The 22,499-nt window shown below is 39.0% G+C and overlaps 1 protein-coding gene across 10 annotated transcripts in view; it reads right to left on the reverse strand.

Annotated features, from left to right (window-relative positions):
* ACSL4 (acyl-CoA synthetase long chain family member 4) overlaps positions 1 to 22,499 on the reverse strand; it is a 39,034-nt gene that overhangs the window by 11,455 nt on the left and 5,080 nt on the right. For 3 of the 10 annotated variants that reach the window (XM_030449119.1, XM_030449118.1, XM_030449120.1), the window contains exons 2-8: positions 14,736 to 14,796; positions 6,235 to 6,281; positions 3,719 to 3,958; positions 3,231 to 3,408; positions 1,220 to 1,329; positions 995 to 1,133; positions 187 to 337 (exon numbers count right to left, since the gene is read on the reverse strand). In XM_030449119.1, the coding sequence (XP_030304979.1) occupies positions 187 to 337; positions 995 to 1,133; positions 1,220 to 1,329; positions 3,231 to 3,408; positions 3,719 to 3,946 (806 nt within the window). In that variant the 5' untranslated portion in view covers positions 3,947 to 3,958; positions 6,235 to 6,281; positions 14,736 to 14,796. Of the gene's footprint in view, positions 1 to 186; positions 338 to 994; positions 1,134 to 1,219; positions 1,330 to 3,230; positions 3,409 to 3,718; positions 5,482 to 6,234; positions 6,282 to 14,735; positions 14,797 to 22,499 lie in introns of those variants that run through there. The other 7 variants (XM_030449122.1, XM_030449121.1, XM_030449124.1 and 4 more) reach the window with 6 other exon arrangements.

The following is a 22,499-nucleotide window of genomic DNA, read 5'->3' on the forward strand; positions in this document are numbered from 1 at the left end:
AGAGCACCCTTTTCAAACAACAGGTCACAAACACAAGACACATTTCATTTAAATTAAAGATTGGCTCACAGTAAACTGAATAAATTTGGTAACACCTGATGCAAGCAAGAAACTTTCTGTAAACTTTTGTACTTTTGGATGTTCTGTTTTATCTCTCCATACTCCTGACAACTAAGTAAGTCTTACCCCAGTCCAGGTATCCTCTCACACTGTCCTGTCATTCCAGCTATTAAGTTTTTATGCATCATCATCACTCCTTTAGGTCTCCCAGTAGAGCCACTGGTGTACATTACTAAAGCCAAGTCTGTAGGCACAGGTCTGCTTGGCAGAATGCTTGCTACAAAATGAAAGAAAAATTGTTATTGATTACTTTTCTAAATTGTTATTTCTGCAATTTATCAATGTGAAAATCTTGGTCATCCAACCACTGTGAAGCAGGTGCCTGAGCAAAGGCAAATGCAGTGTGCTGCCAAGTGGTCAGAGGAAGGGAGAGAAGGCACTGGAGGAAGTTCCTCTGGCCCATCGTGCTTTTTAGCTACAGATTGGTTAACAAAAAAGACTTCTCCAAGCCAACAAGTTAAAAAAAACCACCCCAAACCAAACATGTTTTCTCCTCTTAGGAAACAATAGTGAAAATACAATGAATAAAAGGTGAAAGCAGCAGAAAATGGAACACTGCACCTGATTCTACTTCACTTCCTTAAACAAAGGTGGTAGCTTAAAATTAAATTATTCTGGTTATAGTTTAGAAGTTAAAAGTCAATTTTTATTCTGAAATACCTAACACTTGAGCACAGGTGCAAGACAATAGAGACTAAACAAATTTTTCATTTATTTAACAAAGCCAGAAGATGAATTGAAAATCCAGTTCATAAAACTGCCTTTTTCTAAGAGATCTGCATCAGTGCTCTGGGTTTTTTCTACCACATCCCTTTTAACCTAGATCTGATATCACTGCCAACATTGCTTGATCAGTTCTCTGAGATAAACTTACAGTTTTCTGGTCTGGCTCCCAGCTCTTCTACTGTCTGCATACTGTGAATCTCCACATTTTCAGGATATTCTGATTTATTGATAGGCTTTTTGTCCACATAAATAATATGTTTAAGACAGGAGACTTGTGGCAGTGCAGCCTAGAGAAGAGAAAGTAAGTTTTTAACACTGCACTGTGAAATTATTCTAAGGTTGGTTGTAGCAGGTGAAGTTGGTACCAAATTACCTTAAGTTTGCTCTCCAGAAGTTCTACACTGGTGACCAGATAGGATGCTCCACACTCGTTGAGCCCATAGGTTACTGCCTCTTCACCCAGGGTGGCATACAGAGTAACAACTGTTAGAGGAAGGAGAGGGAGAATGTGAAATGTTCAAGTAATACTAAATGCAAAAGCCTTTGTGTTAGCTCACTGGGAAGCACTGCAGGCAAAGTGGGATGGGGGGAAGTTAAATTAAGTCAATGGACAATTTTCTAAATTGGAAACAAAACAGCTTTTAATTTTTCCACATCAGAATTTTGTCACAAGAGACCTACAGGAGGACAGTGGTACAGGAAGCTTTTATTTACTGACAGGATGGTTCAAACTGGACAGGCTTCTTAAAGAGGTGATCAATGCACTAAGCCTGCCACTATTTGAGAGGCATTTGTAGAATGCTTTAAAAAACATGTGCCTTAAACAAGATGCTTTAACTGCTGGTCAGCCCTGAATGGGTCAGGCAGGTGAGCTAGATGATCCTTGTAGATCCTTTCCAACTGAAAGATTCTCTTCTACAGAAGAGATCAAAGAGATCCACCAACCCCCCAAAATAACACACTAAACAATCACACTGTAAGCAGCTGAGAACATGTGTCTGTCCTCAGGCTTTTTGCAACCAGAACTCGGGGGGAGAGGTGCCACACACCACAGGGCACTGGTCACACCTTAAAGCTCTGCACTTGCACCAGCAGCTCTTTCAGCACTGTCAGCTACTTTGCTTATTCCCATGAAGTTGTTGATGGGGGTAAGGCAGAGAACCAGATTAAGGAATCAGGTTGTTTTCCCTGCTGCAGATTGTTTTTAACCCTGACTGGCTCAGTGATGCCTTAAAATGTCTCACAAACACCAAGCAGTTCACCTCTTCCCAGCATCTCTGCTGAAAAATAAATACCTTCATTTAGTATCATCTGTTACCTCAAACTCTTGTCTCCAAAGACCAAAGGAATTTTAAATTCCTGTGAAACAGGGTTCATGTGGAAGGGACAGAGAGAGTAATGTTCTATAGCTTCCTGTCAATCCAGACTCCCAGGTCCCTTTCTGCCACTCTGTGCCCAGCCTGGAGCTCCCCATGGGGTTGTTGTGTTGAACCTCATCCCATTGGAATCAGCCCAACTCTCCAGTCTGTCCAAGTCCTTCTGCAGAGCCCTCCTGCCTTCCAGCTGATCCACACTCCCCAACTTGGTGTCATCTGCAAATTTGCTAATGGTGGACTCAATCCCCTCATCTAAATCATCAGTGAAGACATTAAGCAGGACTGGGCCCAGCACTGATCCCTGGAGGACACCATGGCCACCAACTGGATGCAGCTCCATTCAGCACCACTCTCTGGTGACCTCCAGGCAGTTCCTAACCCAGCACAGAGTGCTCCTGGCTGAGCCCTGGCCTGACAGCTTTTTCAGGAGAATGCTATGGGACACAGTGTCAAAGGCTTTGCTGAAGCCCAGGGAGACTCCATCCACAGCCTTCCCCTCATCCACCACTCTTGCCACTTCACCAAGAAGTGTGTATGCACTAAATCAATTAGGGAGTTTGACATCTTAAATAAAAATTAAGAAAACCTCCCATATATGTAATTATCATGAACAAAAAACCCAACAAACCAAACCCCTCAGACTAGCATATGATTTTATTTACCATGTTTCTCTGTCCTAATAAACATTTCATGTTTTGGGTGCATAAGTCAGGATATATAGAGAAAATACTACAATTCCACTGAACATTCCACATTTTAAGGGGAAGAAACAACCACTGCACTCTTCAGAGTATTTAAAAAACCCCAATTAAACAGTAAGTGTCATTCTACTATCTAGAACATTACTATATTAAAATGAAAAAAAACAGTCTCATAAGTATGAGCAAGTTAATTTTAGGGCTTTCTGCAATGCATAGAGTAAGACTGAAAACTTCTAATAATTTGACCATAACTCGTGCTCAGAAATGGTTGTAAAATACACTGGCAGTAACCCAGTTCAGCACTCACGAGGGAAGTTGTACTTGAAGCAGGTTAAAGCTGTAATCATCCATTCTGCTCGGGTCTCACAGAATATGACAACTGTGCTCTTTGGGGTTAGTCCCAGGGCAGTAAGTCCACTCCCCAAGCGATTCACTTTCTCATTTACTTCTTCATAGGATAACCATCTGTAAGTTCCTAATATTAACTGGTGAGGAAAAAAAAGAAAACAAAAAATAAACCTGTCATGCCAAGAGGCTGCTGGTGCAGCTCAACAAACTTCATGAGTTGGTGCCTTACACCCCAAGCATGCTGCCATTCATTAAAATAAATGTTTTTCTGGAAGTAGAATAAGCAGTGCATCCTGCATTCTTTTATTCTTATGACACAGACCATCCACTTCATAATAGATACAGATGATGACTAGGGAAGAAGACCTCTTAGGACCTCCATCTTGATGCAAGATGCACACAGCTCAAAACCAGATCAGAACGTAATTATTAAATTATTAGTTTTACCTTTTTGAACACTTTGCCATTTGGTTGCATTTCATTTTCTTCGCTCAGTATTTCTCTGGTCCCTAGGCAGTCCTTCTTCCCAAACTTTTCCAAGGCATGGTCAAAGAGCTTGTCCAATGTGTCTGCTCCAGGAATGTTGATGTGTGCTAGTGAGTCAAGGTGAGTGACAGAGCGGTACGGGCTCCCAGGCTTGTCCGAGATGGGTTTAGCTTTTAAACGTTTTGCCATTGCCTTTTTCTTCTTGGCATTGGTAAGAAAATACCATGGAATAAAAACAAGTATACTGTATACAGATATTAACAGGTACACAGGCAGCAAGAGAATGGAACGTACTTCTAGCTTAAGTTTCATTGCAGGTACTTAAAAAAAAAAAAAAAAGAAAATCTCTTATTGTGTTCTGAGGCAGGCAAGAGCAAAGCAGCAGCACAGTGTGATGTAGGGAGATGCAACAGTAAGTGAAGCTTAGGTAGTTCTGCTTCAGAGCAGCTGCTAAAATTTTAGTAACCTTTGAGAGCCAACAGTGGACACCTGTGGGTGATGACCAGAGCCAAGCAGAGAGCAGAGAAAAAAAAAGAAAAAAAAAAAAAAAGAATTAAATTAGTAATGTTACAGTCAGTTCATTAGTTTTAGTCCTATGACTTCACTTCAAATGCATCAAGACAAAGGAGACTGAAGTAACTGCTTTAAGAGGCATGTAAGCTGCATGACAGAGCAGGGGAGCTCTGGAGGTAAAAGAGGATGAATCTTTTCCATACTTGTTTGTTGTATCCGCAAATATTTACTTTTCAAAGACTTTTCCCCGCTATCTCTGTTTGAATAGTTCAGGGCTGTTGAGATGGAGTTTGTCCTTCACATCATAATATTGTGTTTAAGTCACTTGAGCAATGCTACAATTGCGTAATTACAGAGGTCAACAAGCTGCTTTCCCCTTAAATATTTGTGCTACAGAGAAAAAATGCAGTAGATTTCTTTACTGCTTTTCAGAATATTGTATCAATTTATATTCAGATTAGAACAAGTGTGTCTTGACATAAAGTCCTCAAAATTTTTCATGTTGTAATCTAAAATGATGTAATATTCCAAAATGGCTTCATTAACTTTGCCCAGGAACTGGATTTTTAACCTATTAGTTTTCAACTATAAATGTCAGACACTTGGAAAGAGATTTCACAAATTTGTTTTCCCCTGTTGAAAAAAAGTAGTTCAATAGAGGCATTTCAGAACTCCAGGTATGGAAAATGGAATCCAATTGGACCAATTTAATCCAATATAAAATAAAGCACAATTTGGTAAGGTTTTGTCTGCATGTTAGAAATACTTTCTCATTAAAGAGAACTGGACCTGAATCAAGACCAAAGGTGAGTGGGAGGAAAACAAAAGCATCATAGCAAAGCACACCTGGGCTTAGCCCTCTGGTCTGTAACTGGTCTGCACTGGCATGTCAAACATATAAGTTTTTATCTTCACCTGGATGACATGCAAACACAGACTGCAAACACATCCTAAACTGTGCACACAGCAGGAAAAATAAAAGGCCAATGTGAACTAACAAAAAAGCAGCACCTCAGACACCCAGGGGTGTGAGTAATGCCCTGGCTTATTGCAAAATTGGTTGTTGGGATTTTTAATGAGAATTTAAAAATCTGCAGTTGTGTTGTTGCCAATATCAACAGCATTTAGTGTAATGTAAGATTGAGAGCTGCAGATACTAAAAATAGCATTATCACCACATTAATTTTTTAATTGAGCCCATAGAATAAATTTACAAGTGAATGTGTGCTACAATAAACTAAGCTCAGATCTGTGCAGAAAATAAAGCATTCTGAATATTTTTTTTTATAAAAAGTGAATGCTATGTTCTTTTAAAATGGATATTATTCTGCTCTAAACTCATCATCATCAGCTGCTCAGAAAATAGTCAAACCTCAGCAGAAGAGACATAATTTTACTTCCTTAAGCTCCAGTTCTCTAAAATGAAGGTTTACTGATTTAGCCTACAAATCTTGCATGACATTTTAATTCCAGTTAATTCAGTGCTCCAGAAGCAGCAGTTGAGCATGTATTTAAACCAGAAGCCAGCCATAAGTGCTCAGACTACAGAAAGAGAGCTTCAGTGCATGCCCATGATTAGATGCAAAGCTGGAAGTGAAAATAAACCCTCTAGAGAACTCTCACTGCTCTCCACCTTCCAACTAAAAGCATATGACCAGACAAAATGACTTGGATAAAAATCAGACTTGTGGGACTATAGGGAATAAATTAATGGGACAGTACCATTGCTTTTATTCAGACTGAAAAGTAGATTTTTCAGTAGTACTACTGGTAAAAAATACCAGCAACCAAAGCTGATTAATTTAGAAAGGCAGGAGAGGAATGGGCTCATATTAACTTAAATTCTGTCTTGACAAAAGTCAGTTTTAATTCTTAATACACATCATCTGGAAAAACTTGGACCCAAAAGTGCAAACTTGTTCATATAAAACCTGCCACTCATGCACACACACAGGTATACTTACAAAGTATCTGACAGTGATGACGGAGGTTTTTTCAGTGTCTATTAGATCTATATTAAGAAAGGAAAAAAAAAAAGTATGAGAGGTTGGGAAATTCTTTTTGCATTGCAGAAAGAAGGAATCTTTAGAATTTGTACTCATGCTCCTGAAAAAGAATAGCTTATAAATTCAGACAAAAGTGCTACACACTACCCATACAAGAGGAGAGCAATGACATTATTAGGAAAGATTAAGCTTGCAAATTACTGTACACATAAAGACTAAGCTACCCAAAAGGAGTTTAATTTTTATGGGAATCTTCCCTGTTGAAACATGTTATAAATAAAGCTGTGAAGCAAAATGTAATTTAATTAAATTTTTAAAAAGGCAAGAAATAGACTCTCAGGTTCCATGTGGTCAATTCTTCTGTCTCAGGGCAGAATTATCATTCTTGATGGATGAATAGAAACAGTAACTCAGGACTATCCATAGCATATTCTGCCCAAGAGTCATAAGGAACATGAAACTGAGTTTGGGTACTGAGGTGAGTTTTCCAAACAAAAGTGATGTTACATTGGGAAAAAAAAAGCCTATGTGTAACTATACAGATATGGCTTCAAAAAGTCTGCTGCATACTTTTCTATTGGACTCCATGGTTTTATATGTAGAAGGCTTTTAACTGGTGTTTAACCAAGTTACATTTTAATAGCCTTCCCCACAAGTCTTACACTTTCAATCAAGTGACTGAAAGACTGAAACTTTATTAAAAATCCCATATGAAATTCTCCTGTAACCATTTTCTCTTGAAATATGAAATAAACAGGAGGCACAATAATGCTTTTAGTGTTACTGGCACTTGCGTGTGGCTGTATAAGATTTTGATCTGTAATGAAATCATCCCAAACTCGTGCCAAATAAATATTTATCACATTTCAAATGTAATGCATAATAGACTGACACAATGAACTTGTGAAAGTATCTCCATTCCAACTCCATTTGGAAGCCAAACTTAGCTATTCAAATTACACCTCATGCCTTCAATCTCTAATTTAAGGGTAATTAGACTTCACAGGACAGCATGAGGTGCCCTGTTCACATCAATGCACCATCAAGGACACCTTCAAGGCAAGGCCACTGCATGTTACTGAAATATAACAGTGATGTTCTCAGTAAACTTCCTCTTTCCTCAATAAAAGGAAATGGAGTAGGCACGTGAGAAATTTCACTGTATCAAAACACTTCTGTAATGCTAGACTATTTAGAGTATGGAGTATTTTATAGAGACTTACAAACTTCATGATTTCTTATTTCTTTCTTGTGCCTATTTAGAGGCTTATCTACCTATTCTGGAAACAGCAGAGCTTCCAGTGCTTGCTACAGGAAATGCACAGCAATTGGTGTGTCAGAGGGGATTACAGTCTAAGCAAAAAACAATCCCCACAAAACTTGGTGTAGTTTCTCTCCCAGATAGCTGTTTTCAGTGTTTCCCAAGGGTTTTATTCACCTGAATAACCTTCCAACAATGGTAGCTCTAGACTAGAGAGTTCACTTAGCATTTACAGTGATTTAGACTCCTCACTCATGATGTAGTATTTTCCTTAACATTATATGCTGAGTGTTTACAGAAATTCTATAATCCAAGCTTATTATAGAAAACAACTGGTGTGAACACTTGCACAAGTAAAATACTGAGTCAGTGCAATAGATGGAAGAGAGAGTCTTTGATTATAATCTGACCTTGTTTTCCTCAATTAAAAATTCTGATAGATAATGTGCAACATTCTACTCTTGTCCTGTAGCCTGGGCCACAGAACAAAGTCTGAAATCACAGGAGAGAGACTCTGTGTAATTTTTCATTAAGTTAACTTGATCTAAGAAACAAGTGGCAACTGTTGCTTTTTTCTTTTTTTTAAATATAGAAAAAAAAGTTTTTAAATGGTCACAAAAGCTTGAGACTAAGAGCATGGGGCACAGGGACAGGCTTTGTACTTCTAGAAGCAACTATTCATAGGGGAGGAAATGCTCAGTTCTTCTCTGCATTTACCTATTCAAACAGAACAGAATTTTACCCCAAAACTTACCCAGCATTTGCACACACAACTTGAGTTTCTATGTGTAACTCAAAACCTACGGAAGTATCTGTGGCTAGAAAATTTATCCTATGCAGTTTAATAAGATAGCAAATTATTATCTTTTCTAGGGAAGGTGCTTAATTAGCCCAAGTACAAAACACTGCAAAGGTTTAAGATTGGAAGTAAATGAGTAACTGCTTATTGTCTTTCCTTTTCTCTTAAAAGCCTTGCCAGGAATCCAGTTTACTCTGTAATGGATGTCTCGAGGAAAAAATACTTCTTTTTCAATCTACTTCAAACATCAATTGCAACTTTTTAAAGGTTTTTTCATTGTTTTATGGAAGTCTGCTAGTACAAAAGATGACAATATACAGGAAAGGGGTTGTATTCTTGTTTGTGAAGAAAACCTGGAATCTGCAAAGCCAGAAGTTGTTTGGTTTAAAAACAACCCAAGAGGAAGTCTTGGTTCCCCTGCAACTGAGCTCTTGCCACTTCTAATGGAGACACAGTTCTGGCTTTAGCCTAACCCTAGAGCTCAGGGTTGAGTCCTTTCAGGAAGTTCTGAATTTTTCCAAAATAATCCACTATGAATAAGTAAAACCTATTTCCAGAATTTCTCTGGCATTCAGACAGATTTGAGCATTCTGGGAACCACAGTAAGCATTCATAATTTGTAAGAGGAAAGGTGGTTTTACATGATGGAAAGAAAAGTGAGTTGACCCGAATAAATACATGGATTATTAGTGACAGGCAGTTTTTGGAAGGGAATTTAATCAAATAGCCAGTAGTCCTAGATCTATTTCAGTACTAGAACTGAAAAGCTGGGATGTCAAAACAAAATTAAAAAGACAGAAATATCACAAAGCCAGAAGGATGCAGCAAGCTTAAGCACAATAAACAAATGAGTACCAGGCCCTCTACAAATTTTATTTTCCAGCTTTTTATACCAGTCACACACAAGAATCAGAGAACATTTCTACAGATGAGACAACTGTGATTAAATAGCAAGAGGAGTCAGAACATTCTTGTGACTAATTACAATTTTTGAGGGGTTAGAAAGATCGGAAGAAGAAAAAACAGGGGAAACGATTCTGTTTTTACATCATATTATGATGTTCTTATGAGAACAAATTCTGCCAATACTAACAGAAGTTACTCATGGTAGAAAAAAGTACACAAGGTCTGATTTTTGTTCCTTTCTCAGGGGCAGATTTCTACATATTTTCCTCTTACACAATTCTGTACGTCAGAGGGCAGTGAAAACTCTTATCAAACACCAGGAGACTTCTGTGCTCTGTCAGTGCAATAGCAGCTCAAAGCCTGAGAACCTTCAAGAGCTCTTACTGCCTCTGTGCAGCCCAAGTACTGCTGCCCGTGTCCCAGCAAACAGGGAGTGGGGAGGGCAGTTTGAGTGGATCCTGATACAAGGCTGGGGTTCCTCTTTAAGTGTATCCATTCTGTTTGCCAGAGCAAAACACAGTAGGAGATCTTGTTAAGTAGTTAATACAATTTTTACTTAGCTATCAAACAAATCAGATTTTTTATTTCAAGAAAAATGTTATTGTTGTCCTTTAGTTTCACTGCTCAGTTTTACTACCTCAGGCCATATATGCACTTAATGTCAATCAGAAAAAAAAATAAGCAATTTGTAAGCATCAGGTGTTATACATGTATTGCTGCAACAGCCATTGTCACAGAAACCAGCCCAACCACTCTTACTCAGTATTTCTTTATTATCTAACAGACTGGTGTGAAACTTTCTCCCCTGATCTTGTAACATAAGGTCGAGCAAATATTTGGTGAAAGGGCAAGAGCTGTTTGTGTGCCCCAAGGCAGGATTCCACAATGGAAAACTGTCCATTCAGAACACACTGAACTGGTAAATATTTCCTTTAGAACCCCCTCTGTTAATTTTGCCTCATTAAAATCTATCCAGAATCTGCACTGTAAATACCTGAGGCTCATTCCCTCCAGTGCTTCCTCTCTTCCTCCTCTGCCTGTACTCTACCTGTACTGGTGATGCTGGGATCAGATGAGGGCACACAAGGTTTCAAAGTCAATCCAACTGATGCTACAGCACTGTGAATGCTGACAGTCACTGTAACTTGTAGCAAACTCTGGAGTTTCAGCACCTTTCAGGGGTAAAGGAAATTAAGTGAGAAGTCCTTATGCTTCCTTGGCATTTTAGTTAATGAACATGGTAAGGACTGGTACCTTGGTCAGGCAGTGTTTTGGAAGGGGATGGAAAGGAGAAAATCTGCAACTGAAAAGTACTGTTATTACCTCAAAATTCCTTTAACATCTACAATATATACTTGGACAAAAATTAAAAAGGAAAATGCATTTTCTACCCTAAAAGAGAAGTATTTACTTCAGCCTGATCCCCTCAACATATACCCCAATCTCATCTGGCAGTATAGCAGATGTTACTCTTACTCTGATGTTTTGACAGAAAACATAAGTGATCTTATTGTTTCCACTGAGCTGTATAAAACAAAAAACATGGAAGGGCAAGCAGCATGTCAAGGGCAAATTTTAGAGGATACATGGCCATGAAAGTTCTCCAGCAAAAGTTTATGTAAACAGTCAAATAAGAATTGATTATCTCCTTCTTCCCATGTGTAATGCAAAATGGGCAGACTGACCAGGTCAGTGTTGAGCTATGCAATGGTTTTGCAAGGGAGATTGTGACTTTCATGGCTCTGGAATACATCAATCAAAAGCCCTGTTTGCCACATCATCCATAACCTTTGTCTTGCCTGCAAACAATCCTGGAGAAATCTGATACCCAGAGTCAAATAATATCCTAGTGCACATAGTTTATACTAAAACTAGTTTCATACATTACAACAAAGAGGGTTGTGGCTTGCTTTCCACATGAAAATCCTGCCTCCTTTGAATGCAGGCTTAGTTCAAGTTCAGGCTTTTTGCAAATACTCTTTTATTTCAGGCAACTTTAGATGGGGGGTGGTGGTGGTACTGCAGATAAAAAATACAAACCTAAATAGTGTAACTGATATTTTGCTTCCCTGGGCCTACTCATCATTCATTTTTCTATCTTTTCAACTTATTGTCAGTATTAGGAACATATGGATGGACAACAGGTTGTTTAAGAATTAGGGTGCTTATCTGCCCTCATGTTATTATCTTGTGCTTCTGATAATCATTTCAACAGCATCCTTTTACAAGATAAGGGCATTAGGACATGAGGTGGTTTCTGATTTGCAAGTAAAGATAAGAGTAAAGAAAATGTCCCTGGGTAAAAGTTCTTAAAATTTACCCAGAGACAGTGTACTTATGCTTATGCCTGTTGGGTACAACTTCTTCACTGATTCCCACAGTACAAGCATTCAAATTCAGACTGACAAAGTCATGGTATCAGGGATGGACAAAGGCAAAAAAAATCATGAATTATGTTACCCTTGCTGCATAGATTAAATATTAACCCTTATTTCCTGGCCTTAAATCTGGGATGTTCCCAAGCATCTGTACAGCATGACCTAGGAGGAATTGTAGATACTCTTGTGATGATGCATTAGAAAGAAGTCAAATGGCATCTCCCAATATAAAATAATATGCAGCTATTACTACATAAGAACAAAAGTTACAAGAAAGTAGACACCAAATCCTTCATTTTTAAATAGGATTCAGCTAACATATTTTTCTGACCAAAGCTTAGTAGCATGAACACAGGAGATCCAGTTATTAAAAGGTACTTCCTTTATTTATAAACTTCCTGAAATCCAGCAGCATTGCTCTGAAATAACCTTTTTGTGAAAGGAGCAGCTCAAAGAGTAAAATGTTAAAGTGCAGGAACACAAGTCCAGTCTGGCTGCCAAACATTCAATGTAATGACAGAGATAATCATAATCCCTTGTAATGATCTATGGAGAGAGTCCAGGAATATTAACCTCCTGCTTTCTATTGAAATCCCAGCACAACAATGGACTACAACAGCTTCTCCCTTCTCCTGTAGTTACTCTGGCAGGTGATACACTTTTTTCTTAACACTGACTGCTGTGTAATTTACCAGACTAAAATTCTAAATATAGATCTGTATTACTTTAGAAAACCTGTCTCTGCAACTTCCATTTTCACAAGGACTTCTGCCATCAATTTTGTATTTACTTCTATTGCTTTTCAAAAGCTCCAGTATCATCAGTGCCACTAGGTTGCTTTCTTCTCAGACATTGGTCATAATTTAGATAGTGAAATTAATTATCTACTTTAAAAAAAGGGGCAGGAGTAGAGGGGAAGAGGAGTAAACACTCCTCTTCGTGTACTGCATTAGCAGCCTTTTTCATGCCAAAAAGTGTACAAGGGGCTGGAGAGGGATCTCTCTAAAGTTTGTAGTGTTTTTTTCCAACATTCTGTGGGGACAATCAACAAGAGGAGCACCACAGCTGGGAAATACACTTGCCTTTTTCTCTTAGGAGCTCACATCCAAATGCTAATTTAATTTTTTTTTTTTGTGACTAAGGAAAAAGAATTGGGCTAATTTGCCATTTGCAGAAATTCTTTCCTTGCAGATGTTCTGATAGACATAGTGTGCACTTAAAAAATACAAGTTTAAGAAAACTGTTCCCACCCATCACCATTTGAGATTGGTGGCCCCTGAGATTTGAAGCATGAATCATGTCTATTTTTCATTTTTATTTGTAACTTATTAACCTACAGATGAAAATGGTTTGAGAGCATTGGGAGCAAGCATATTTTAATCTTTAGCACCATCCCAGTGTTTGCCAGTGAAAAAAGTGATTATCTTTTACATGTTTAAGGAAATTAATTTTATTGTGGTCTTAAATTTCAGCAGTGTATTCCTTGCTTTGTGGTGAACACATCCCACCATACTGCAGCCAAACATACCTAGATGCATCTCTAGATATCTCTCATCTCTAGATCCACACCTGGAATTCCCAGATACATAAAGATTTACCTGTGAGAGGCCTTCACACTCCAACTTTTTGCTCACTTCAGACTTTTTGTGACAGAACTTGCTTTCTGCTACTTTCGAGTACTTTGTGAGAGAGAGGGAGCTTTAGGGTGTGTTTCTTTTAATAATTCTTTGGCAACCCAAGTGTTGATTTTTATATGGAAGACCTGGAGATACAGACTGGGGATGAGTTGTACATGGATAATAATGCAGCACATACCAATTTAGTCAGGGAAATTTGGGATTTTACCCATCAGCAAGGGAGATAATACTGATGATGGCATTTCCTGCCAAAGAAAGTAATCTTACTGCTTACTATGTCGTAACAGTTCTTTGATTTTATCTGCACTGCAAAGAGGACCTGAGATGACCAAACTAATTTGAGTACATTTTTTCCTACAAGGCAAAGTGCAGATTCAAGTAAAATTTAAACACTTTTGTTCCATACTCTGAGCAGTGTTAACACCAAAAAACCAGGAGAACAGTAGAAAAGTATCCCGGACATACACATTCATACTGAGAGGAGAACAAGGTACAAACAATTCTTAGACAGGTTTAAAAAAAATAAATAAATGAGGAAAAAAAAGACCTCTGAGCTATGTTTTGAACATATGTTTATGCCTTATACACACGCACACACACAGTTATCACACTCCTTATTTTACAGACCCCAACATGCTTGGTTAAGGTGTCCAATTTCAGAGGCAGGCAGCTTTTGATGTTCTTAATGCAAAACATCTAAGTAGCTTTTGCAAAGCAGAGCTGCAAAACCAGCAGAGGACACACAGGGTTGGGTCACAGTCTCATGTGCTCAGGGCCAAGCTAGGAGAAGGGACAACACAGAGCAAGAGGACTCTGGCCAAGGAGGTGTGTAACCATCTTCACAGGTGGTGCCTGTGCTAAGATGTCCAAACTTTCAGCAAAATGGACTAGAGCAGCCACAGAGCTTCCTGAAAGGCATTTGTTCCAGCCCTGATGGAAGACATTAAAAAAAAGTGTGCCTGACTACCTGCAGCAAACCACACAGCTGAAACTCAAGTGGCTTGATGGGCATGGTTTGACATTTAGGTAACTAGATCGCCTTTAATGTAAAAAAGCAGGAGTCACAGTAGCAGCTGCAGAAGGAAGAAACTGTGAGCAGACAGTAAAGTGGTCTTAGACTTGATAAATTTTGAAGGGTGTCTGAAGAGGAAACTGATGCTGTTGGTCATTCTTCCAACTCATTTTTAGGAATTTTTTTCCTTTGAAAAAAGGACAGAAAATGCTTAGTGTGACACTGTATCACAACAGCAAATTCATGGTTCGCAATAATAAGAAGAAAGAAGGTATTATTTAATTTGTTAACAAATGCAGTGATACTCAAAAAGCTGACATTCCACTCCACTTTCAACATAAAAATACAGTCCCCACTTCAAGTGAATCAGTATTTGATAGGACAAAGGATTATTTAAGTGCCCACTCCCTACTTGTTGACCATCTTACTGCTCAATAACACACAAAAAACCCAAGTCACTCTTTACCTTTAATGGAACTGCAATTCGAATGTTTCTAGGTAAGCAGGCCAATAAATTCACAAAAAATCTAAAGAAAAAAAACAAATCACAAAATTAAAATTCTTGGCATCTCCTAGGTTAGAAACATCTACAAGCAGACCATTTTCCTGGATTGGTAATACGAGCTTTGTCAGCTGTTTGTTACCATTTGTATAATTGCAAAATACTACCTGGTACTTGAAAACAAGGAACAGGCTGGTCATGTACATTACATTATGTCAGGGGATACCACCAGAAATTAATTATATTATCACCCCCAAGTGCTAAATTCTGTGTTCTGAATGTCTCTAGATATTTGAACTATGTAATATGCTGCCAAAACCTGTGCCTGACAGGAAGTTTTTAAATCTGCTCTAGCTTAAAACCAGCATTATGACATTAGCCTGCATTTAACAGCCTCAACTTAAAGCCTTAACAACCCAGCAGCCAAACCTTACCTTTCTTAATGATAAATCTACTTCATGCTATGCAAGTAATAGAATTATTTTTTCATTTTCAGCTTCTTAAGGAAAGGCAAGCTTAAAATGAAGAGGTAATATATAAGGAATTTGTTGAGCTGTTCTGTCTGAGGAACACAATGAATTCCCTAGAAAACAGCCAGAGAAACCTTATCCCCTGTGGCCTTTCAGAGAGTGAGTTCCAACACCCTTTACAATTACATCCAGTGTCTGCACACAGACCACAATTCCACTTGTAGGAAAACAAGTGTTAAAACCAGTTGGTGCCATCCTAAAACCTGGTAATTCAAGTATGAAGTAGTATTAGCATACACACAAGCTATGTTTGTATCTTATTTTCATGCATATATTCCATAAATTACAGTTCAACTGCAGTGAAAGTGCCCTGCATCTCCAGGTAGCACTGGAAGGCTTCCCCACAGCCCTCCATCTGCCTCTGCTGACTGCCACTATTCAGCTCCCTCTCCCCATTGCATTCAGGTGGAGTTTGTCCAGATTAAATTATTATTTTCCAAATGACAGTAACTTTTTAAGCAGATGTAGGTTGTACCTGAATAACTGCAACATTTTTACACTGGGGACTTGAAAGACTACAGGGGTAGTCACCACCTGAGGATTTCCCATGTCATCTGGAAAGAATCTTAACACTTATTTCTGTGATTATCATTCATCAAACCATCTCTAAGTATTCACATAACCTGAACTCAGCTCCAGACTAGAGCAGGCAGCCATCTTCTATCATGTTAGACCAAACTTGCCAGACCCTTGACCACACTGGCTTTTCCAGTCAAGTTTTACAGAACTGTAATGAACACTCCGAAGGTATTGTTACTTAGAGGCACGTAGGAAAAAATACACCCAGAAGACCAAGCTTCTTTAAACACTGAGATATACAGCTTCTCTCCTAGGAGCCTGAACAGCAAGGGGAATAAATAATCCATGAACAAGCCAGGCTGAGCACTGACAGTGCCAGAATGGCAAAAAGTAGCACACTCACAAGCAGGTTTTCTAAGGCACAGCCTTGCTCTGCTCCCTGCTGCAACTCCCACTTTCTCACTCTGCTTTTTGCCGAAAACCAACAAGTTTAGTTTCACTTTCCAGTCATTCCTCTTCCCTGTGGTGATGTTTCGTAACAAAACCACTTTTGACCAAGCTGCTTGAACAGAGGAGCTGATAAAAACGCAAAACTATTTGCATCCTTATGAAAATAACAAATAATCTACTTTCATAATGAAAATTAAACACATCTGCTTAACAAAGGCACAAAACCGAGGTTATCTAAAATTCAGTATTAAACTATGCTGTGTAAATACACAGTATGAATCATGGAAAGCAATGTGCAAAATGAGAAACTAATGAGCTACTATGTACAGACAGAAAATACTCCTCCATCCTCACTTCATACTTCTGTGTCTGCTGCCTAAAGCCCTTGGGCACCACAAACAAGGATCTCTTGATTCTCTTTCATTCTCCCTTTCTACTGCTGTCTCACTTTGCTGTTATCTGATGCTAGCAGTAGCTGCAGATCCCAACTCTTCTATGTAACACTCAAAGCTATAGGAAAGATTGTTGTAAAACTACACCTCTCCTACACTGTGCAAAAGAAACCCAAAAAGTGCCATACTAAGAACAGACAAGATATTGCAGAGGTTAGTACTTAAAGCAAATTACTTTCTTGAGTTGACATAAACATGACCTCGGTGCAATGGAGAGAAGTTTCTGTAACTGGAGTGAAGTTTCACTCCAACAGAGAAGTGAAAACAGCCCAGTGAGCCTGCTGGTTCTCCATCAGTCTTCAAGTTTAGGTTTGTGGCAGCCAGCTCAATCCAAATCTGGGCTGTGGTGATCCCACTTTAACTGTTCCCTTGGGCTGCAAATTTTTTTCAGCAGCTAAATACACATAATTTTAAGTAGAGGAGTCATCTGATGTAGCTCCTGGTCCACTCACACAGTGAGTCACAGGTGACAGTACACACAAGTGTCAGTGCAAGGGAGGAAGGGGTAAATTTGGATTAATCCAGCTGACACAGAATTATCTGCACATTTATAGCTGGGTAAGCACTTTGGGAAAACTAAAACAGGGCTACAAGCATAAAATAGAGCTACTGCTGAAAGAAGGAGCCTCCACCTGTTTTTTGCTGTCCCAGTCTCTCCCTCTTTTGCCAGGAGCCAGAGGGAGTGAGTGCTGACTGCAGCTTTTGCAAGCTTAGTGCAGTATCAGAAAAAAAAAATAACCAGAGGCTGTAGAGTGATAATCAACTTTTACCTTTAGTGAGAGCCAAAAAAGAACCAAAACCTAAACCCCATTACCAAACACTGAAATGTCTTATTAATGTTATATATTCAACAATACTTTAACACACAGAATTAATTATTTATTGAAGGTCAAGAGTTCAAAATCTTCCTAATCCAAAGTGGCTGGATGGAACAGGAAACAGCAGCTGACTACCCAGTGGACACACTAAGCTTGGAAATGAATGAATGCCCTCATTCATACATTTTGGGGTTTTTGCTATGAGCAAATTCAGCGAGCAGTGACATGCAGTTCCCAGCTCCTCAAATTCAACTGGCAGATCTGAAGTAGTGACATTTCATGGGCTGCTCAGCTCCTCGAGCTTCCATGACAGAACATTTGAGAATGGCTCACTAGGTATTACACTTACCAGGTACTTCTGGTAAGGTTATTGCATGCATAACCACTGTAGAGAAAACAAAGTACTTGACAGATAGCTGAGGCAACATCCAGTGTTTCAGAATCTGGCCAGTTACATCAATTTTCTATCAGTTTTCCTTTTCAGCAAGATACTTGCACTCTCTTATCAGCAAGTATTACAACACGGGCTCCTTTCAGTCTTAACCCTATCTTAACCCTGCAAACTCAAGAGGACACTGGTGCCAGGCTCATGTGAATGGGAAAAGCCTCACTCAGCCCTGTGTGCCACCTGCCATAAATATGTGAAGTTAGAGCAAATGTTTAGTAGTTACCTTCTTATCTGTATCCTAACTTGACAGACAGTGGATTTGTAATCAGATAAGCAATCATTAAGTAGAGACAAAAATTATTTCTATTTTGGGAAAGTTCTTATTTTAGCAATAGTGTTGCAGATGAAGCTTGCTGTTGACTCCAGTAAGCTGGACATACCGTGAGCAACTGCTCCGTTTCCAGAAACACAGCACACCTTCAGCTTTCTCTTAAAGACCAATAAGAGTCAACTAGTTTCAGCAGTACACATTCTCCTAAACCAAGAAGCATAATTCATATGCTGTAGCAGAGTGGTCAATATAAAACATTTTAAAATATCAAAAATTCAAGGACAGGATTCCACAGGTATGTCTGCCTGATGGTGAACAAGGCAGAGATCTGATGGAATGAAGGAATCAGCCCCCTGCCAGACTGCTCTATATAGCTGGGGACCTCAGGGCTCCACAGCAAGAAATGGGCAAGTTGGAAAATAATCACAAGAAAAGCTGTGGGATGGCATCAGTATGGCAGTGTTTCTGTCTGTAAAAAAACCTGTGTGCAACTGAGGGGCAGTTAAGAAAAATTCACTTGCAGTAGCAGAAAACCAAACACAGGTGTTGCAGTGTGGCATCTTTTCTTACTGTGATACCTAACAAAGGTTTTCTGGCAGCCACAAAAGAAGAGCCTTAGGTCATGTGTGTGCTCAGCAGAAACCATTTATTTGTTTTATATTTCTTTTCCAAGAGACTGAGAAATGCAACACAAACAGGCTTACAACTACCACCACTGAACAGAATGTCTCTTTGTGGTACATGTACTATTATAATTTATCTAGTTCCTCTCTATGCTAATATTTTTCTACTCCTATGAGCAGGATTTGTGCAAACAAGGCTCTTATAAAAGCTTAATGGTCACTTACCAAGGAGGACAGTTATTCAATTATTTTATGGGCTACTCTCCATTTGTGATAATGGAGCTGAGCAGATGGCGTGTACAGGATGTAACAGAAAGGTCTGGTGGGTGGAGGCATGGATAAAAATATAACTATTTGGGAATGGGGGGAAATATATTAAGAAGTAACAGCAGCTCTTGCATGTTTGACATTTCAGTTGGGCTGTTAAGGGTCAAACATTCACTTCATGGCAGTGGAGGGGTTTTGGAGTGCTCAGTCCCCAGTCACCCAGAGATGTTGAACCACGCACTGGGGCACAAGTGGGCATCACTAGAGTCCAGCCTTGGACACAGCCTGCTTGTGCACTGCTGTGGAACAATAGTGTTCATTAAGAATCTTTGCTAAAAGGGCTATTTCTACAAGTTACTTTTCGAAAGTTACACAGGCAAGCAGCTTTATAAACCAGCCATCTAACTGCAATAACTAAAGTTAAAACTGAGTAACAGCACGTAGGGGAAAACCTCAGTTAAGATGTGGCTCAGGATGCACAGTGCATCTTGCAGTGATCTATCTTTTAGAAACAAACCAAAAATCATCATTTCATGTTACCTGAACTGTTGTGACTCCTAGAATAGAAGTCATATTTATTAAGAGTTATTTAAGTTTAAAATGCTATACAGGCAAAGAACCTAGCTAAGTAGAACAAGGATCAGAGTACACTGATGCTATTTTCACTGTACAATGGATTGCAGAGTATAATGAAATAGCTTTAAAATAAAAAACCAAACCTGGACAGAGCTACCAAGTAATTCTGCAAAACAGAGCCAGGCAGATGTTACCAAAATTTTTACATATTGGTAATGCTTATGCTAAAGCACAAGCACAATGGTGTAGGTCAAAAATGTAATTAACAGATCTTTTAAAAATAATCTGTATACTCATTATACATCTAAATAATTGTTCAAAGAAATCCTCTGAACACAAGCATTTCTGTAACTGTCTGGTATGACTCACAATCTTATTTTTATAGTAAGGAGAGCTAAACCAGAACATCACTTCAGAGTTATTAAAATAATTTAAAAGTCTCTTTAATTAGTACAAATTTTAAGACTACAAGTACTGGAACATAATGTGCTATTTTAAGTCTGTCCTTGTCATGTCAACTTATTTCTAATTTCGCAGTCTTTCAAGCAGGTATTTTTAAAATTATATATGCATTAATATTCCAAGTGCCATTATACACCTATGCTATAGAACATTCCCAATTATCAGTGTATGGAAATATGGGCTTTTTCCCTGCACACTAACAAAAGTGATGAGCAAAACTAATGAGATAAGCTGCACCATCACACAGTTTAAAGTAAAACAGATGTGCATACAGGTATTCTGCTCTGGTTTTTAACATTTAACACCTGCTATTGAAAGATGAAGGGATCTGTAGCATGGATTTTAAAAAAATATATAAATCTGTTGCCTAGTAGGAAGCTACAAGTATGGTTTTAGAACAAGATGCTCAACTGGTGAAGCAGTAACATACTCCAGGGAATCAACATTCACATCAATAAAACATATACAGTCATATCAATAGTCACATCAATATATGCCGAAGGAAATCCTAATTCATTAATCTTGTCCTCACTGAACAGCAGTGGGATTCAAGTGTAAGAGTCCAGGATTTGAAATGATAACCAAGGATCCACCTTGGATCACTTCAAATCCGCAAGTCTTAAATCTGTGATAATTGGTAAATCAGTTTATCTCTACCTTGGAGATAAAGGTATCTCACCTTGACACCCAGTGACCTCCCAGCTGCACACCCATCAATGTGGCATTAACTGTACTACAAAAACTCATGCAAAATTTAAAGACAGAATAAGGAAAAAAAATATTTTCTCAATATTCCCTACAAAACACTTCAATGAGGTGAAAAGTACTCTTTGATTTCAGTAAAAAGTCCAAGGGCTTAGCTCTATCTGAAGCAACGAAAGAGTGAAACAATTCCTCCCATCCTTCACATTACACAGCTATTAACCCAGAAACAAAGCAAGTAAAATGCACACTTACTTTTTGATGGAGTAGTATTAGCTCCAACCTGGCTTCCATCACAAGCAACTCACAAAGATAAACTTGAACAATACATTCTACAAACACTGAATAATACATTATACAAACTGACACTCTGACAACATGTTGGCAAAAGGAAAACATTTACCAGCCCTCCCAGCCCCATGCTGACAAGCACCTTTCTTTACTTGTTCTGCTGCTCCAGTTCCCAAGACTGCTTGTGCTATTTATTTTCTAATGGTTTAACGTGCCTTCTGAGTTTTCTGCTATATTTGGGATCCTCTTAAAATGTAAAATAACTCTCCAGAGTTGTACCAAGACGCCTCACCCACAAGCGTTCCTCATATCTAGCCTCTGCAGGAGATGAAGTTCAAGCCAGCACCAAGTTCAGTCCTGGCTTTAAAGCTGCCATGAGCTATGGCAGCACAGGTCAGAAGTGGCCCAGCAGCCTTGGCTGGTAAAAGCCTTCCTATCTAGGGCAACAACAACAGCAGGAGGAATTTCCACCCCCACCACTCATTCCTAACCTCTGTATCATGCACTTGGTCAGGTAAATACCGTGATGCACATCTGGCACATGATTAAAGCCCTTTCTTGATTACAAGTACACTTTAAATGAAGTATTTGGTAGGAACTGATGGTCCTAAGAAGTGGGGCAGGGACAGCAGATCTGCTGGAGTTTATTTCAGTTCTGGTCCAGATGGTTTTGTTGATCTCAGTCAAGTGGCTCAACACGCATCATGCCAAGTACCTACTGCAGAAAAGAAAACTGAAACCACATATCCTGAGCAACTCTGGCAGCTGGCCAGAAGCCTTCCTCTTCAAAAGCCCAAGTCTTTTTCTGTACAGTGTCTTTTAGCTGATATGCACATAAAACCTAAGTGGAGCCTTCTTGCAGTTTCAGCACATCCGGGCTTAAGGCTGGGCTCTCCCCATCCACCACTGGCCACAAACTGTATGTGAGGACAGGGCTTGGTGCTGGCAGGCTCTGTGTCCACCAGATATCATTACAGAAACCTGTCACACCACCCTGTGCTTTACTTTCAGTGCTATACAAGTTTCACTGAGTGAGTAGCCTCAGAAGAAATAACTAGTGCTGCCATCAGCTTTCATTTTTATGTGCCTGTTTACTGAGTTCAAGATTTAGAGGAAACATGCAGCCACTAAGAGTGTTAGCAGATTATGGGTAATCCCAATTACCCTCCCCCAAATCCAACTAAAACAAATACTAGGAGCCAAAAGAAAAGCAATAGCCAAGTATTAATAATTCATATCCACTGCAAAGCACAGCTCTGCTAGCACAGGAGAAATACTCTCTCTTAAGCTTTTCCTTGGGCTTTTCCACACAGCTATCC

The sequence above is a fragment of the Calypte anna genome, chromosome 4, assembly GCF_003957555.1.
Source record: "Calypte anna isolate BGI_N300 chromosome 4, bCalAnn1_v1.p, whole genome shotgun sequence".
NCBI classification, from domain to species: Eukaryota; Metazoa; Chordata; class Aves; order Apodiformes; family Trochilidae; genus Calypte; species Calypte anna.